We start from the raw sequence: 18,590 nt of genomic DNA, 5'->3' as shown, positions 1-18,590 counted from the left end.
CAAGTCTACTGGATAAGTGTCAGACAGAAGAGGGGTGTTGGATATGGCAGGTCTTGTCATTGTAGCACTTCACGGAGCTTCACTGTGCGGGATGTGGACAACAGAGACCCTGCCTAGGGCAGAAACTGGGGAGCAGCAGTAGGAGAAACTGGATAGTACATAGAAAGAGGACTGCAAGGGACAGTGTGTGTCTCTGGACTGTGTGGGGAAATATGTTTCACGCTACGGCACTTGGCAAATCATCAAAAAAATTGCAGTTACATCATAGATGATGGAGGCCCAAGTCCTCTTCACAGCCAAAGCAAGCATGCCATTTAGTGACACAGGTGACATGACTGCTGACCCACTGCACATGTCCTCCCCACAGCATAAGCAGGCATGCCTGTAGTGACACAGCAGGGGACATCACCATTGTCCACCACCCAGGTCCTCCCCACAGCTACTGAAAACATGCCAGGTTGTACTTGGAGACAGGTGAAGAGGACAGATGTGGCATTGCAGTAAGCTATCTTGCAGCATTTCTTCCTGTGGCAATCATCCACTCCTTGTGGCTGCCACCTACCACGCTCAGAAGTCACAGCCTCAGCTCCCCCACGATGCCTCTTTGTGTAGAAATGTGTCGGAGATGACTGTGCATGCTTGCTTTGTCACATGTCCTCACTCCCCTGTGGGGTTCATGCAAGAAGCCCATCCGTCCTAACACAGTGTGCAATCCATGTGGTTCTGAGGGCTGGGGAACTCACTGCCACGCAGTGTCCCCACCTCCTGCAGAGACATTCAGGTCCCAAATGTCAGGACACAGGACACAGCCTGTCTCCCCATAGGCTACAGCACAGCAGCCCACCCTGCAGCCCCAGGGCTCTCTTTGCTCCAGGTTCCTCCCCGTTACAGACACCAAGGCATGTTGCTCACCCTGCCCTTCTCACAGCCACACCCCTGGATACAAATGCACACCTAAAGGGGTGGCGCTAGGACCCCAGGCTGCCTCCCTGCCTGGGCAGCTTTGTGCGGCTGGGGGAGGGTATCACAGTACTCATGTATGTCTGTGCCAGAGTGGACACAGTTGGTGCAAATGTGTATTTTCTTGGCCATCCAAATATCTCTCCAACTTTGTTTCACTTGTCAGAACCTGCAGACCTGGATAGAAAGAACTCAGAAATTACCATTGATGAAACAGGTAAATCTGTCTTACTGACCAAATGTTTTTAAATGGCTCCCATGAACTTTGTCAAAGAATGGTCTGGATCTTTGATTCAAATAGTAACCCATGTAGTAGACCCTAGGACACAAATGGGAGGCTGTCCTAGGTGGTTCCCACCATGCAGAGCTGCACCAAGCTGGGCAGTGGGATGGCAACCGTTGTTTCTACCTGGGAACTGTAGACACCCAAGTGCTTAGATCTGACTGATCTGAGTCTGGCTTCTGGGACGGCCTGCCCTGCTGCATCGCCCGTTCAGTGAGGAGGAGGAGGAGGGTGCAAGCAAGAATTCACTGAGTTCCGAGTGCTCTACAAGTGTGTCTTGTCTCCTCCCGACAGCAGTTCCCATCTCAACAGAGCAAGATGACGTGCTGGACATAGTGGAGAAGGTTGCCTCAGAGGCAGCCGGCTTAACTCCGACACCCCCGCTGCCAGGCACTGCATTGCCATCAGCCACGAGCTGTGGCATCAAATGGTACCCATGGCATCCTGGCAGATGACTTTTGTTCTCTAGAGGTGCCTGGTCCTGTTTCTTAGGTGGCCATGACCTCACTCTCAGTTGCACCACAGATCCATGCACTCGGGGAGCCCCTTGTCATGGGGGAACAGTGCCTGGTGCTCACAGCTGCTGCAGGCCTGCTGTCTCGCAGCTCTAGGTCTCTGGTCAGGATCTGTGTCTTTTGGAACACCATGAGAAAACTGCATGAGGGCATGTACTCACCCTGCAGGCCTCTCCTGGTGCCAGCTGAGCATGCTTCAGGATCCATGTCCCCAGGGCTGCATGGCACACTGCCCAGCAGGTACAATCAGCGTGGTTCTCCACAAAGTTCATGCAAATCCATATTAGGAGACGACTGTGTGGGTTTCTCACTTTTTACACTGAAACAGACATCGTAAAGATTTCAAAGAGCAGTAGGGAGGGAAGAGAGAATCAGTCTTCCACTAGTCCATTCCCCAGATGCCACAATGGCCAGGACTAGACCTGCTTAAAGTCAGGAGCCAAGACATCCATCCAGGTCTCCCATTTAGGCAGAGGGTCCAAGGTATTTGACCTTCCTAGGTGCCTTAGCAGGGAGCTGGATTAGAAAGAAAAGCTAGAACTCAAACCACGGCCCCCACGTGTAATGCTGGCATCACACACAGCAGTGAAACTCGCTGCACCACAGTGCCAGCCCCCAGATCCATTCCCCAATTCCATTTGTTTCCATGAACTTCTGAGGAGACACCCCCATCCACCTGGTGGTAGCCTTCCTGGACACCATGGAAGCGCTGCCCAGGGCTGGTTTTGAGATCTGCTTGTGCCAAGTCCCTGCAGGACTAGCCCATGCTGGACACCCTGCAGGGCTCAAGGCATGCATTTCTGCTGGGGTCAAAGCCTGGCACTGTCACAGGCTGCAGAAGCTTGCGCCAGGACAGCACACAGCCTCCTCTGGGCCCAGCAGCAGGAGCTGAGCTGCCTGCAGGGAGAAGAACACCTGTCTCCCTGTGCCACCTGCCCTGTTTGCTTGCTCTGCTGCTCACCCAGCCCATCCTGCTTCTCTCCTAGGCAGCACCCCGGGATATGAAGGCGAAGGGGAAGGGGACAGGAATATCTCTCGGAAGCCGGGCAACGTCCTGAAGACCCTGGACCCCATCCTCATCACCATTATCGCTATGAGCGCCCTGGGTGTGCTCCTGGGTGCCGTGTGTGGGGTGGTGCTGTACTGCGCCTGCTGGCACAATGGCATGTCGGACAGGAACTTGTCTGCCCTGGAGAACTACAACTTTGAGCTCGTCGACGGCGTCAAGTTGAAAAAGGACAAGCTGAACACACAGAGCAGTTACTCAGAAGCGTGAAGGCAGGCGGCCAGGCGGTGTGCAAAGCTGAAAGTTGAGAGCCGCAGCAGACAATGGGGCTTGGCACCAGGCACCATGGACCTCTCCCCGTCAGACTGGGAGGTGTGTGGCCATGGACGCTGAGCCAGGCTCTTCTCAGGAGCTGCTGTGAGCGTGGCCGGCAGACACGAGCACGGAGCTCACTCCCTCGTGGTCATGTGCAGTCAGGAATCACAAGCTGGCATGGCAGCGGACGTGACGGACTGACCTGATCATTCACTGCGACTCCCCCTCTCTACTCACTCCTCCCTCCCTGTGTGCGCTCTCAGAAGCAATGCCGGCACCACGTGTGCCGTAGGGCCCTGTTGACGGATGTGCCACCTGAAGTAGCCCAGTGCCCAGAACAAACCAGAACAGCTGCATTTTGTCGGACCCTTGTTGTGTCATTGCCCGTAGCATGGGTAGGTCCATGAGGGGTCGGGACATTGGGTTGCCAGGGCAACCTGGGTCCCAGGCTAACATGCATGGGCTGTGTTTACGAAGCAATACTGCCAGCTCCTCTGCATGCCCCTCCGGGTCATGACGCAAAACCTGGCGCCCATGAGCTCTGCGGACAGAACCGCGTGCCCACTCTGCCACGCCCCACCTTGGCACTGGCTAGTCTGCATCCTTCAAGTGCCTTTCGTTTGTACTGGTTCTCCGTGTTCCATCGGTGACCCACTCTGTTTCCTGCCGAGGAGGTGCACGCACCGTGCTAGCATGAGGGATCCCAGTGTGAGGCGCCAGCCCCCAGGAAGGCAAGGGCTCTGTTGTGGCAGAGTGGCTGCACTGGTCTGCTCTCCTGTGGTCCGACCCCGTGTCTCTTGATGCTTTTGTATAAAGCTGCAATACTCTACTGTTCTTTCATACGGAATGTATTTTCAAATGTAAACTTCTGCTCCCTCTTGCTTCTCTCTCTCTCTCTCTCTCTGTTTCTCTCTCTTTCTCTTCTCTCTCATTTCTTTCTCTTCTAGAATTTAAGCATTTGCCATGGTCCAGGAAAGAAACCTGCAGCTTTAACCTGCTGGGAATGGCAAAACGTTCACTAGACTTTATGTTTCAAAGTAAATAAATAAGGGAAATTCCTAACTTGGCCCTCCAAAGTCTAACTTTGGTTTTCTTGTTAACTGGTTCAAGTGACAGTATCCTTTTTCCTGAAGCTGTTTGTCTGTCCCTCCCATCTGAACACTCTTCTGTAGCAATGTCTGCCTTTGTTAGAAACAGTGATAACTTGAGGGAAGCAATAATGCAGCTGGCTTTCCAGTGAGACCCAGAGGCATGACTGAAGAGAATCTCAAAAACGTCTAAAAAGGTGAGACATTTGCCAGGCCCCTGGCTGTTTAGTTGCAGAATCAGTGCAGGGGGCGAGATCCTGCTGGGGTAGATAGCTTAATGCAGGAGAAGGAACAGGGCCGCAAGGTGCAGCCAGAAGCGTAGCCTAAGCTATATCGGGTAGCAATCCTGAAGGCATAGACTTGAATTGATGATGCTTCTGGAAACTTCTCCAACAACAACCTGCCCTGGAGCTGGAATGCCCTTCCCTTCTCTCCCAGCACTAGAGCATTCTACTGGGCTGGGTCCAGCCATGCTGTGGCAACACTGCACATCTGTCCCCATCCCAGCCCCTCCTCAGCTGAGCCACATTTGCATCATCGACCCCAGGGTCCACTCATCTTGGCTTAATGGGATTAAGATCACCTTTTGCTTCCAGGCGAAGTATTGATCACTGAGAAAAGAACAGCTTCTGTCCGCAGAGGCCTTACTGGGCTGTCGGCCGAGCCAGAGGAGGGCACTGAGGTACACGTGGCTTCCTTCGTTTTCTTAAGAACAGACAGAAATCGTCCTCAGCCGAGGGAAAATGATACTGCAACTTTGAATTTTAAAGTATCTTGCACTGATAAATATATTTAAAAATTATATGTTTATAAAGTTATTAATTTGTAAAGGCAGTGTTACAGAATGTTCCGTTTATATTGTTTTAGATGGTTTCGTAATTTTTAAAAGGTGTAAAATAACATATTTTTTTCTTTATTGAGATCTATAGAACTTTCTGTGATAAAATGTTTTCATTTTACTGGTATATGATTGCTTCATGTTTTGTACCATCATAAAACTTTGTGCAAATTTTTTTTTACAGAAATTTTTATTTTCTACAACAATGACACTTGTAAAATGAACAGCGAAGCCTTAACTTTAACTGATGTTTGTATTCTCAGACACTCAGCAGCATAAAACCATGTAAGACTGAACTGTAACCTAAACTCCAAACTATGACTACTACATTCCAAAGAGACAGCCGAATTAAACGTTTTCATAAAATATCCCGACTGTGATTGATATGCTGTGTCACCTCCATCTGCTTTGACAACTGGATATTTGGTCATCGATAACTTAAGGGGCTGGTTCAAGGTCACATCGGAAAACATCCTCAAAGAGAAACCAGTGAGATTCTTCCTAGCCATCTATTTGATGCCATCTGTTCTAGAATTCTCAGAGCCCTGTCCCCCCACCCCTACCCCATTGGTGCTGCTGTGGGCCTCAATCCAAGGCAGCCTTCACAGCGACAAGTAAACCTGGTGCCACAACATTCACACTTCAACTTTCTACCAACATGCTCAGGTGCCCCAGTTCAGGGTGACTGCATCAGTGCCCAACACACACACACACACACACACACACACACACACACACACACACACACACACACACACACACACACACACACACACACACACACACACACACACACACACACACACACTCTGAGATGCCCAGAGCTGCAGCCTGCAAGCTGCTTTTCCTGAACTCTCCTTCAAAGGTCATCCAGTGGTGCCCCCATTGATCTGCCTGACCCTGACCCCTTGCCATGGCAATCCTGTGGCCCAGAGCCTCCTGACCCTGTCACCAACAGTGACAACCTCAGTGTCTGTGTCTTCAGGCCCAAGACCACAGGAGTGCCGCCACCGCAGCTGTGGAGTGACAGAGTGCGTGGGAGGCAGCCACTGGATGAGCCCAGCTGGTTGGGGTCAGTTAGAGAGTTGGGTATGCACCCTGCTTCTGCCATCAGGAGTTGGAGGAAGCACAGCACAGCATCCTGGCTTCTCCCACGATTTCCTTGTACATAAATATCACAGTTTGCTGATGTGCAGTGACACTGCAACAGAGCTAAAGAACAGTCAGCAGCCAGATGCTCACTGCAGCCCAGGAGCCTGGGATGGGGAAGCAGCACCCAGCATGAGGGGTGTAATGGGCTGATGCCATACCCGAGAAAGGGGACAGGAGGCAGAGCCAGGTGGCCTCATGCCAATTAGGCTGCTCTTGTTCTTCTCCTTTCTCACCCTCTGTCCTGGGCATCAGAGACAGCAGGAAGGACTCTGTCCCAGGCAGGGATTCCCAGCACAAACAAGAAGGCCAGAAGTGACCGCAAAGACAGGAAACTCAGGAAAACAAACAAGAAACGCTCTCTAAAAGAAAATACTAACCACAGGCTAAATGGAATTTGCCCCCAGTTACTTGATGTTATATGCAGAGCATGAAAATAGCAAACCGAAATTTAGATAATAACAGGATGTGACAAAAATAGGGCTTGCATACCTCAGACAAATTGAAGACCAAATGTCATCATTAGAAGCTTAGTAAGTAACCTACGAATGAGGAGAGCACTTTGTATAAGACCAGTTTGATGTCTTACACAGAAAGGTGTAAGAGGAATGAGCATTCAAACACGTGTTGGCAAAGCCATACCCTGTGTCCCAGTGCGTGCATCAAGCTTCCTCCACACTTCCTGCTTACACACAGTCTAGGTGACACCAGAAGACAGCTCAAGTCTTTGGGTCCCTGTTACCCATGTGTGAAGCCCTAGCTCCTGACTTCCAATTGGCACAGCCCTGGATATTTGGGGAGTGAATCAATCAGTGTCTCCTCTGCTTTTCAACTGCAGTGAAAAAAAAAATACATCCCATAAAAAAAGAGAAAGAAGCTAAAGCACTTTGATTTGTGCCAATATAAAAGGAGGAAAACAGCAGCTCTGTGTGAGAGTCCATATCTCCTTAACCTGAAAAAACAAAGGAAGCTGTATGGAGAGACACAGCATGAACAAAGCTCCTTGGATATGCTAACCGAACAGCAGCATTTCTAGAATGTGAAAAACAATGTTCCAGAAAACCCAGTAAAAAAAAAAACAAAATCCATCACCCAGAAACCTAAGGTGGCTCCGTAGGCAGGAGATGTGCTTTCTTTGACCATAGCACTTGGTCCTAAAGGGCCACACTCCCCCAGGGTTACAATGGCAATGAATGACCTTGTCTCTTCCAGGATCACAATGGATAGGCATTAATGTTTCCCAGAGTCATGATGGGCCTAACCTAGTCTCCCTCAAGTTTATATTGGGTCTAGCCTGTCCCCCAGGTTCACAGTTGGTCAAACTTAGTCTCCACAAAAGTTATGGTTGGGATAGCCTTGTCTGCCCCAGGGTCACAATGGATCTAGGATAGAGTTCTCCATGGCTACATAAGGTCTAACCAAGTATCTCCAGGGTCAAAAGTGCATCCAGCCTGGTTTTCCCTAGGATCATCTTCTTCTGTGGTTCATAACGGACCTATCCTAGTTTCTCAGTGTCCAATTAGACCCTGTCTTATCTATATCAGACTCACAATGGGTCCATCCTAGTCTCCCCATATCAGAATGAGCTTTGTGTAGTCTCTCCCAGAATCACATTTTGTTTAGTCTTCCAAAGGGTCACACTGGATCTAGAATAACCTCCCTAGGGTCACAATTGATTAGCCCAGAGTTCCTCAGAGTCCCATTATATCTAACCCATTCTCCTCAGGGTCACAATGGGTCCAATCCAGTCTTCTCTTCAGTAACAATGGATCTAAACAGTCATCTTCAGAGTCAGCTACACCTAGCCTAGACTACCAAGGACCACAAGGGGGTATAAAAGCCTAGTGTCTCCAGGATGACAAGGGGCCTAACGTTGCCTCCCCCAGCAGCACATGTGTGTAGCAGAGTCTTTCCAAGGGTCACAACAGGTCTACCCTAGACTCCCCTTGGTAATGATGGGTGTAGCCAAGATTCTCCAATCATACTGGATCTAACCTAGCCTCCTGTAGCACAACAGATCCAGCCATATCTTTGCCAAAGTTTCTAACCTAGCTCCCCAAGCTAGGATTTTGTCTGACATAGTATCCACCTGGGTCAACACAGGTCTAGCTTAGTTTCCCCCAAGTCAAGTTGGACCTTGCCAATACTATTATCAGTATCAAAACGGGCCTATTCATGTTTCCTTAGTGTTGCCATGAGTGTAACCTAGTCTCCTCCAAGATCATATTCGGTCTAGCCTGACCGCCTCAGTCTCATCATGAGTCTAGCCTAGAGTCCCTCAGGACCACATTAAATATAACCTAGTCTTTTTCCTGGGTACAATGGCTAGAGTCCTATCTTCACCAGGATCAAAGGGGTCCAGCCTAGCTTCCCCAAGGCCATGCTGTGTTTAGCCTAGCTTCCCCAACTCACAATGATCTAAGCCTAGTCTCTCTCATAGTTACCTTGAGACTAGCTGAGTCAAGTCTACTGGTGTAACAGCATTCTACCCCATCTTACCCAAGTCACCATGAATCTAACCCAGAGTTCTCCAATATCATGTTGGGTCTAAACTAGTCTCCACACCCCAGCGGATGCAGCCTGCTTTTCCCCTCGTGTCACAATGAGACTAGTCAAGTTTCCCCCAGGGTCATGATGCCTTAGGCTGATCTCCCCCAGAGTCACCATGGGCCCAGCTTAGTTTACCCTAATGGTCACAATGGGTCTAACCTAGGTACATCAGGATCCTGATGTTTCAAGCATTATCATTTCCAAGATCATGTTGGGCCTACCTATGTCTATTTACTCATGACCATATTCCATCTTGATTTCCCAAGTTTGTCACATTGGATCATGATGAAAATAGTCTGGTCTTCTCCAGGGTCATACTGGGCCTAACCTGGCATCCTCTGTAGTCACAATGGTTCAAATCCATTCTGCAGGTTGAAAATGGGGGTAGTCTACTATTCCCATAGTCACAATGGGTCTAGCCTATTCTAGCTTAGGTCACATTTGGTTTAGCATAGTCTCTCTCGAGGTCGTCATGACCCTAGTTTAGTCTGGCCCAGGATCCTTTTGGCCGAGGCTACAAGGTCACCCAGCACCACAATGGCCTTGGCCTACATTCCCCAGTATCACAATGGATCTAATGTAGTCTTCTCCGCAAGCACATTGCATCCAGTCTAGTCCTACCATAGTGAAGATTTTTCTTGTCTGAGCTCCATTAGGAACAAACTGGGTCTACCATAGTGTCCCCAAGGATATGAGGAGCAGAGCCAAATATCTCTCAGGAATTTAGCGAGCAAAGCCTGTCACCCTCAGGGGTACAATGGGCTTGGTCTGGTCTACCCAAGGTAATCCTTAGTCTACTCTAATCTCCTATGTTCACAATGGGTCTAACCTACTCTCCCCTAGGTCACAATGGTTCTAGGACCACAATTCATGGAACCTAGTCTTCCTCCCAGTCATAATGGGTCTAGCCTTATCTTTCACTATGGATTTGCAGTATACTATCTTTCACCAACAGAACAAAGTCAACAAATTTCTAAGTGAATAAAGTAGTACTTTGAAGAATTCTCTGCTGGTCTAAGTGTTTATTCAAAAATAAAGGAACTGGCTGATTTGAATTTAAAAAAATAGCCAGAAAATGGAGAGGGTCAAAATTCTACTAAGAGAAAAGAGATACCACGGAGCAGTGTAAACAGAGCAATCACAGCAGTGGGCAGACACCATGCTGGAGACTGGGGAAAATGGCAGATCAGGAGACAGAGATAGGAGCAGGTCACAGCTCTCAGAGTAACTGGTGACACTGCCTGGCACAGAAGCTCATGGAGTAGGGCCCGGCACAATGGCGCAGTGGTTAAGGTCCTCACCTTGCACGCCCGGGATCCCATATGGGTGCCGGTTCTAATCCCAGCAGCCCTGCTTCCCTTCCAGCTCCCTGCCTGTGGCCCAGGAAAGCAGTCGAGGACGGCCCAAAGCTTTGGGATCCTGCACCCGCGTGGGAGACCCGGAAGAAGCTCCTAGCTTCGGCTCGGCATAGTATCGGCCTTTGAGCTCACTTGGGGAGTGAATCATCGGACAGGGGCTCTTCCTCTCTGTATATCCGCTTTTCCAATAAAAATAAAATAAATCTTAAAAAAAAAAAAAAGAAAGAAGAAGCTCATGGAGTATATTGACTCCTGGTCTGGACTGGAGTCAGCGCAGCAGGAAGGATTCTGGTAGCCTGTCTGGGGGAGGGGTACACTTGTTTGCCCCATTTCCCTACTAACCTCCTGGAAAAGTAACCATTTTGAAGGTGCCCCAGACCTTCCAGAAGAGACCACAAGAGTGTGTGCAACTGTACTGCACGCCTGGCTCTGTGCAGCTACACATAATTAGTTGGTTCTGCTCCTCTCTGACTTTGACCCTGAGCTGGTGAACTGACAGGGACTGTGCGGAGTACACATACACAACGCCCTCCTACATACCCCAAGGGAAGGCAGGGCAAAAGCTGCAGAGAAGGGATGGCACTGGGAATGCCACTGTCCTCTGCCATCAGGACAAGTTTATAGGGGTGAGAGGACCTGCAGTGCCCTCCGACTGTGGGAATTCTACCACTGCAGAGTAGTGCATGGCATGCAGTTGGGTCTCTGTGACACAAAGAATTGCACAGACCTTTTGAGTGGCACAGGTGCTTGCACGGGTAGGAGCTGTAGCTACTGTGGGTTAACCCCAGCACTGGGCACCTTATGAGAGAGGAGGTGAAGCTGTGACGAAAGTAATAGTCATGATCAATACGACTCGCCTGTGCTGATTAAAGAGGAGATCCACCATGCCCATCTTTGGTGTCATCCTGGACTCTTACCACACAATGAAGAACTCACCAGTGTACCCTGACCACACTGTACACGTGCCTCCAGATAGCCACTGCAGGAACAGTCACTCCATCAAGCCAACAGAGGTTTTGTTCAAATGCAAAACATACAGCAGAGGAAACCAACAAGTGCTCCCAGAAATGTCTCAACATAAATGCAAAATACAGCAAGCAAAAACAAAACCAAAAGTGAATACAACTTTTCTATGTTCAAATTAAGGGGGAAGAGGAGGGGACCGAGGAGAGGAGGATGAGGAGTTAGTTACATTAGCACAAGTTGGATCTTAAGCTGAGGAGCTAAGTCTTCAATAAACACTATTACTATGGATATACCACAATGCCAGTCCCCACTATCTAATTTTCAGTCAGAACACCTGTAATTGCTTCAAGGATTCCAAATCCTTAATTTTTTCTGTTTCCTCTACTGTACTTTGAGTAAGATTTAGTAACCAAAAAGGCCAGCACAATGGCTTAACAGGCTAATCCTACACCTGCAAGTACCAGCATCCCATATGGGAACTAGTCCTGGCTTCTCCACATCCCTCCAGCTCTGTGTTTATGGCATGGAAAAGCAGCAGAGAACGGGCCAAGCCCTTGCACCCCTGTATCTGTGTAGAGGACATAGAAGAAGCTCCTGGCTTCAGATCAGCTCAGCTCCAGCCATCGTGGCCACTTGGGGAGTGAAGCAGTGGATAGGAGATTGTTGTGTGCCCTCTCTCTCTGTAACTACACCTTTCAAATAAAACGTAAATAAGTGTTTAAGATAACAATAATTGCTGACTGGTGGTGCTAGCAATGTGGTCCCACATTTCCCTCATTTTATTTCAGTTTATTTCCCTTTAAGTAAACTTACAATCTGATGGTTTCCATTAAAATTGAATCTGTAGGGCGAGTACAGTAGCCTAGTGGCTAAAGTCTTCACCTCGCATGCACCAGGATCCCATATGGATGCCTGTCCATTTCCCAGCTCCACTTCCCATCCAGCTCCCTCCTTATGGACTGAGAAAGCAGTGGAGGACGGCCCAAAGCCTTGGGAGCCTGCACCCACGTGGGAGACGGAGAAGAATCTCCTGGTTCCTGGCTTCAGATTGGCTCAGCTCTGACCACTGCAGCTACTTGGGAAGTTAACCAGCAAATGGAAGACCTTTCTCTCTGTCTCTCTTTCATTCTGTAAGTCTGTCCAATAAAAATAAATAAATCTTCTTTTAAGTGAATTTGTAACATCATCCCATTTATACAGGATCACCCATCTCTCTATGTAGGAACCTGTTTTGTGCCTTTGGGACACCAATGGGCTTTCAGTCTGTGTCTCTGTGGGCTGTGCAGTCCCACCGAGAGGAGCCTGGCTTTGGGACAGAGGAGTTGGGAATGGCTCTGTGACAGTTTTACTGCAAGTTCCCTCATCATCCACAGGCAGCTACTACTATGCTAGTTGGGCCCCAGCATTGATGCTAAAAGACAAGAAGCTGAGGTCACTGTTGGTGAAACACAAAATAGTAGAACAGTCTATTACAGTCTCATGGCAAGCGAGGGTGAGGGCAAAGAGGTGGGATAGCAATTCCTCAGGCTCCTAGGGAAAAGGGGCTTATGCCTCCCATGAGAGAGGCCCTGTGGATTTATCCATTTCTATCTGAAATTTCCCATGCCCCAAGGGTGAAAATAATCATTGTTGAAAACAGAATTCAAGTCCCACTTCCTAAGTAAATAAACTTGATTCTTAAAATAACTAAGAAAAATCATTTAGACTTGGAAGAGGGCCAATGCCATGGCTCAATTAGCTAATCCTTGCCCAGCAAGTGCAGGATCCTATATGAGCACCAGTTTGTTCCCTGGCTGCTCCACTTCCCATCCACTTCCCGGCTTGTGGCTTGGAAAAGCAGTAGAGGATGGTCGAAAGCCATGACACCCTGCACCACATAGGAGAAGAAGAAGAAGCTCCTGGCTCCTGGCTTTGGATTGGCTCAGCTGTGGCCATCATGGTCATTGGGGGAGTGAACTAGTGAATGGAAGATCTTTCTCTGTCTCTCCTTATCTCTGTAAATCTGCCTTTCCAATAAAAACAAACAAATCTTAAGAAATTACATGGAGGTCTCAACCCTGTGGAAATACAAGCTCCGCTGGTTAGCTGATGGCTGAGCTAGGTGTGACCATGGAACTTCACATCACTTACGGTTAAGGAACCAACAACAATCTGGGCAGGTCAAGAAAGCAGCACCTGAATATGCATCCTAAAACAGGATATGGGTGGGCCAAGCTGCAACTGGAAGGGGACAGACTGGGCAGAGTCAAGCAAACCTTAACTCACAAGGAAGAACAGAAATCAGGATAGATCACATGCCAAACCAGGCTCTTACACCAACTTGTCTGCATGAGCAAGGGATACTAGGCCTCAGAACCTAAGGCAAAGGCTGAGACAGGTGAGGGGATAAGCCAACTGGGTGAGAGCAACCACTGGCACACATGTAATCTAGGGCTTGGAATAGACCCAGTGGGGGAGCTGTGAAAGTACACACTTTCTGGATTGGGGTTCCCGCTGGGGAGTGCAGGGGCTGGGAGTGGGGGCTGCATTCTGGCCTGGATATGGCTGCAATCTCCCTTGGCACAAGTGTAAACTGGGACTGGACGCACCTAACATGGCTAGACTCCAGCACCATCTGGGGAACTGGAGAAACTGGGTAGATGTAAGACTGACTAGGCTAGGTCTCTGCCCCTAATGAGCCATGTGTGAGCAGTGTCTAGGTATGGATGAGACTTCGCTGGGCCAAAACATCCAACAATAAGAACCAGAATGGATGGAAGGCCAGCAACGAAAGGCCACTGTTACTGCCAGGACAAGAGGTGGACTAAGTAGGGCTGCCCCATGAACCCACTGGTATGTGTAAGATCTGGCATAGGGAGAAGTTCTGATGGAGGAGCTTGGGAAGCCCTCTGTAGAGATAAAGTCCCTGCAGGTGAGACAAGAACCATAATAGGGAGCACCCAGACCAGGCAAAAAAAAAAAAAAGATACCCAGCCACATACATTTGGCATAGGTCGGGGGCAGACCAGGTTGAACCAGTTCACATCACCCACTGGTGAATCTGAGCACCAGAACAGAGTGTGCATCAGGCCAGGTTCGATTGCAGCACATACCAGTGCACATTACAGAAAGCAAAGGTGAGGTGAGCCGTACCAGATGTGGCCACAGCACCCAACCAGCACACGTGAGAACCAGGGAGGGATGGGACAAAGCCGGCAGGGGGAATATGGGCTCCCCTGTTGGACAGTCACTCCCACTGGAGAGCATGAGTCAAGTTAAACTCCAGAACCACCTGGAGAGTGCATAATCCGGGAGTGGGATTGGATCCAGTAGGGAAATAGTGGGTGCCTCCCTTTGAGTTACCATTCCCACTGGAGAGCATGAAAACCAGGACTGGGTCAAGGGTGGCTAGACAGAAAGGCACCTGCCAAAAAATGTGTGGACTGGATAGTAGGACTGATTGGACTGAATTAGGCTTCAATGCCCATTGACATGTATGAGAGCTAAATGGGATGTGGGACAGACTGAACAAGTCTGAGGTACATACTGGCATGCATGGGAACCAGGGTAGGGGGCAGGCCTGGTGGGGGTTATGGGGAGTTGCCCTGACTAAGCTGCAGTTCCCACTGGCTTGCGTGAGGACCGAGTATGAAGTGGGTAGGATCGAGCTGGACTACAACACCCATTGGTTCAAGTGGAAGACAGGGCTGGAAACAGAACTGACCCAGCAATTGCAAAGACCAGCATGTGCATAAGCTGACTGGGGCGACAGACTGTGCTGGATCCTGTACCAGCAAGCCCACAAGAATCAGTTCTGGGATCATCTCAGATGAAGTTTCTTTGGAGATCCCTCCAACTGAACTGCTGATCTTAGAACCCCAACCATGGAGAGACTATGACAGCCAGTGGGTTCTGAATAGATTTTATCATGCATGGAACAACAAGATTGGCAGCAATTTAGAACTGTTGAACTATCAAAACTGCTTGAGCAGGACTCTCAGAGCTAGCCCCACATCGGGGACCTGGGATGGGTGGGAGGCTTGGTGGGGCTTCTCCCTTTGTTTCTCTCCCTACCCCAGATACATAAAAATATTAGTGTGGAAACAATGGTCTTACCCACTTTCCTGTAACCCTTGACCCTTTGTGCCCTAATCAACAGCATGGATTCACTTATACCTTACTAGGTGGGACACAAAGATTAGTTACTCCTCACTAGGGCATTGAAGATTTCTCTGCACACCCCTCCTAAAACTGTTCACCTAAACTGTTGACATATGTCAGAGTTATAAACCAGTCTAGACTACCTGGAAAAAGCCAGGTTCAGCAAAATTATGCTTCAACGCTATAAAATGCTAAATACTATAATGAAAATAAACACGAGACAGCTGAATAGTAATCTATAGCCATTTTAAGGTGCATACAACCTAGTTGTATATAAACTAAAATTGAAATGTCAATGAAGAAGTCACAGGATGTGGTGAAGAATTTGCATTTTTTTTATCATATTGGTTACTCAATACCATGTCAATTAATTCCATAATGTTATAAATTGTTGCTGATGTTATGTTGAGGCTTTTAACTGATTGGGATGATACTCTGCTGGCTCTACTTTCAGACCAGAGATGGTCTGCCCAACAAGCCGTTGAACTCATCTGGACAATAAGATGCTGGACTCTGCTTGGTATGTACTTGCAGTGAAAGAATCTCAACTGAACTTGAACTGTGGTCACACAACAAGGGGGAGGAATCCACCATGGGGGGAGGGTTTGGGGATGGGTGGGGGGAATCCCAGTGCCTATAAAACTGTGTCACATAATGCAATGTAATTAATAATAATAAAAAAATTTTTTTGAAAAGCAAAAAAAAAAAGAAATTACTTGGAGGAAAAAGAATAGGAATAATAATGTGCTAACAGCAGTGCGTGTGTGTGTGTGTGTGTGTGTGTGTGTGTGAAATTAAAAGGGTAACTTGGGAATCCAAGACAGCTAAATGGGGAAAAGATGCGCTGGTTTTGACTGTGGGAAGATCAAAGCAGAGTAACTGCATTCCCCGGGGAGCACTGGAAAGACATCTGTAGTGGAACTGCTAAATAAGACATGTGTCATGTAGCATCATGGACAGCAAAACTACAAAGCAACAAGTGGGGACACCAACTGGAGGCCAGGGGAGATGACTCCAGGCCTGCCTGGAGTCGGAAGCAGACTGCAGCAGCCCGTGTCACTGTGTGGACCACAATCACTCTGAGTTCAGCCTGGAGTGCTAATGGGGGCAAGGTAGACACCTAACTCCATGTCTTTTTCTCATCCCCCTACCCCAGAAAAAACAAAGTTCACCTGGGGACTAGCAAGGAGGAAGCATTATCTCAACAAGGCCGGTAGAAGCGAATGAGTCTCACATAGGTGCATGACTTAGGGATTTTCTCAGAGGGATAAATTTGTGGTCTGCGCAGAATTTGAGCCTGTTCTGAATGGCTGGTAGGAACTGAGGCTTCTATGTAGACCAGTGAGGTGCTCTGCTCCCACCAGTCTCACAGGCACACCACCAAGGCAGAGCATCAACAGACAGCTGGTTCTGGAATCACTTCCGATCTCTCCAGGGATGGGGCAGCTCATGTGGCTGAGAAGATCCATTGAAAAGCCTAACGGTGGGAGTTCTCTGAGCATAGAACAGGGCATGAGGTGCAGCAGGGTTTCTGGGAAATCACTGTCTTCCTTTCAAAGGTCGGAGTTCACTGAGTGAGTCAGCACAGAAGGTTCCGGTGGTTTCTACGTTTGTATGAATGAGGGCTCTGCCTGGGTACTGATCACTGTGTCAGAGCGGAGGTGAGGATATAGTAACACAAACCAACACAATCACACCCTCCCTTGCTGCTGACAATAGAGATCCAGCATGCCCGATGTGGATGTCCTCCTGGACACAGGCCAACATAGGCCTCCGCATCTCCATTAAAGGAACAGACACCCCACTAAGCCACAAGCCATCAAAGGAGGAAACCAAGCTTTTACACAATGCCTAAACGTAAATGCAGAATTGCAAGACACATAAATAAGACCATATGATTCCCCAAAAGGAACACCCTGCTTCAATAGTATACTGTGAAGAATAGAGAGAAATGAAATGCCTTAGAAATAAACTCAAAGAATGATTGTTAGCTTTCTCAAATCCACAGAGAAACAAAGATAGGTTAAAGAAATATACAAATGATGGATGAGTAATTCTGCTGATATCAACATACTGAAGAGGAATCAAATTGAAATGTCACAGAATTCAATGTCTCAAATAAAAGATACATGACTGTCTTAAAAAATTTACTGATTTTTGTTATTATCATTTTATGTTACAGTTCCATAGGTCCTAGGATTTCTCTTACCTCCTCCCCAATACCCTTCCCCCTCAATGAGTTTCCCTATATCATTACTATAGTATAGTACTTTGTAAACAGAAATATGTCCATTATTGCAGGCATGGACCAGGGCAGTGAATGTCACATTCTATTGTCACAATATAGTAAACAGTTTCATTGAGAGTCCATCTTTGTCTGGAAGTAGAGATGCATACTGCATTGTATCCTCACATCTGGATATGATAGTCTCCATTACACAGTTACTATACTTCCCCTTAAATGAAAAGCCACAATACAAAACCACCAACTGCAAGAAAAATAGAAACTTACAATGCCATGAAGTTAAATAACATGTTACTAGATATGATAGTCTCCATTACACAGTTACTATACATTCTCTTAAATTAAAAGCCACAAAATAAAATCAACATCAGGGAGAAAAAAAGAAATGAACAACACCATGAAATTAAATAACATGTTGCTGACTCACTAATCTGTCGCTGAGCAAATGAAAAAAGAAAATCAAGAGCCTTCTTAAAGAAAATGCTGCTACTGTATGATCTATGGGTCATTGAAGAAGTTTAATCAGAAGCAACTGCTTTGAAGAGATGAAACTAACAAAAACTAAAAATCAATCAAAATCCATGAGATATGGTTTCCACTGATCTCTGTTGGTTATATGTCTCCTGTAGGCAACAAATAGATTTGTTTTGTTTTTTAATCCAGTCTACTAATCCATGACATTTGATTGATGAGTTTAAACTATTTACATTCAGGGTTAATATGAATGAGTGATAATTTGGTCCTGTCATTTTAGCAATGTATTTTTCATTGAGTTAGTCTTCTGTTGTTATTTTACTGTGATCTTCTTCGTATTTGCCTTTGATTTTGGTGGGCACTATTTCTTTCTCTGTCAAGAGAACATCTTTATGTATCATTTGTAGGGCAGGTTTGGAAGAGGCATATTCTTTTAAATTTTTTTTACTGTGGAAGAATTTTATGCCATTTTCAAAGACAAAGGAAAGTTTTGCTGGGTGCATTATTCTGGGCCGACAATTTTTGGTTTTAGAATCTGGAATATATTGCTCCATTCCCTTCTTACCTGTAGAGTTTCCTGTGACAGGTCTCCTGTGAGTTTAATTGGCATTCCTTCATATGTCAATTGATTTTTTTCATGTGCACATTTAAGGATCTTTTCCTTATGTTCAATTGAAGAAAGCTTGATTATCATGTGTCTTGG

General features: G+C 47.5%; 1 protein-coding gene across 2 annotated transcripts in view; it reads left to right on the top strand.

Moving 5' to 3' along the window:
- NRP1 (neuropilin 1) overlaps positions 1-5,373 on the top strand; it is a 93,701-nt gene extending 88,328 nt beyond the window's left edge. The window contains exons 16-17 of one of the 2 annotated variants that reach the window (XM_040992569.1): positions 1,127-1,177; positions 2,745-5,373. In XM_040992569.1, the coding sequence (XP_040848503.1) occupies positions 1,127-1,177; positions 2,745-3,034 (341 nt within the window). In that variant the 3' untranslated portion in view covers positions 3,035-5,373. The remainder of the gene's footprint in view (positions 1-1,126; positions 1,178-2,744) is intronic. The other variant, XM_040992573.1, reaches the window with a different exon arrangement.
- The last annotated feature ends 13,217 nt before the right edge of the window (positions 5,374-18,590 follow it).

Source organism: Ochotona curzoniae, unplaced genomic scaffold (genome assembly GCF_017591425.1).
Source record: "Ochotona curzoniae isolate NIBS_2020 unplaced genomic scaffold, NIBS_Ocur_1.0 contig_78, whole genome shotgun sequence".
NCBI classification, from domain to species: domain Eukaryota; kingdom Metazoa; phylum Chordata; class Mammalia; order Lagomorpha; family Ochotonidae; genus Ochotona; species Ochotona curzoniae.
This window is presented reverse-complemented; position numbering and strand designations above follow the sequence as displayed.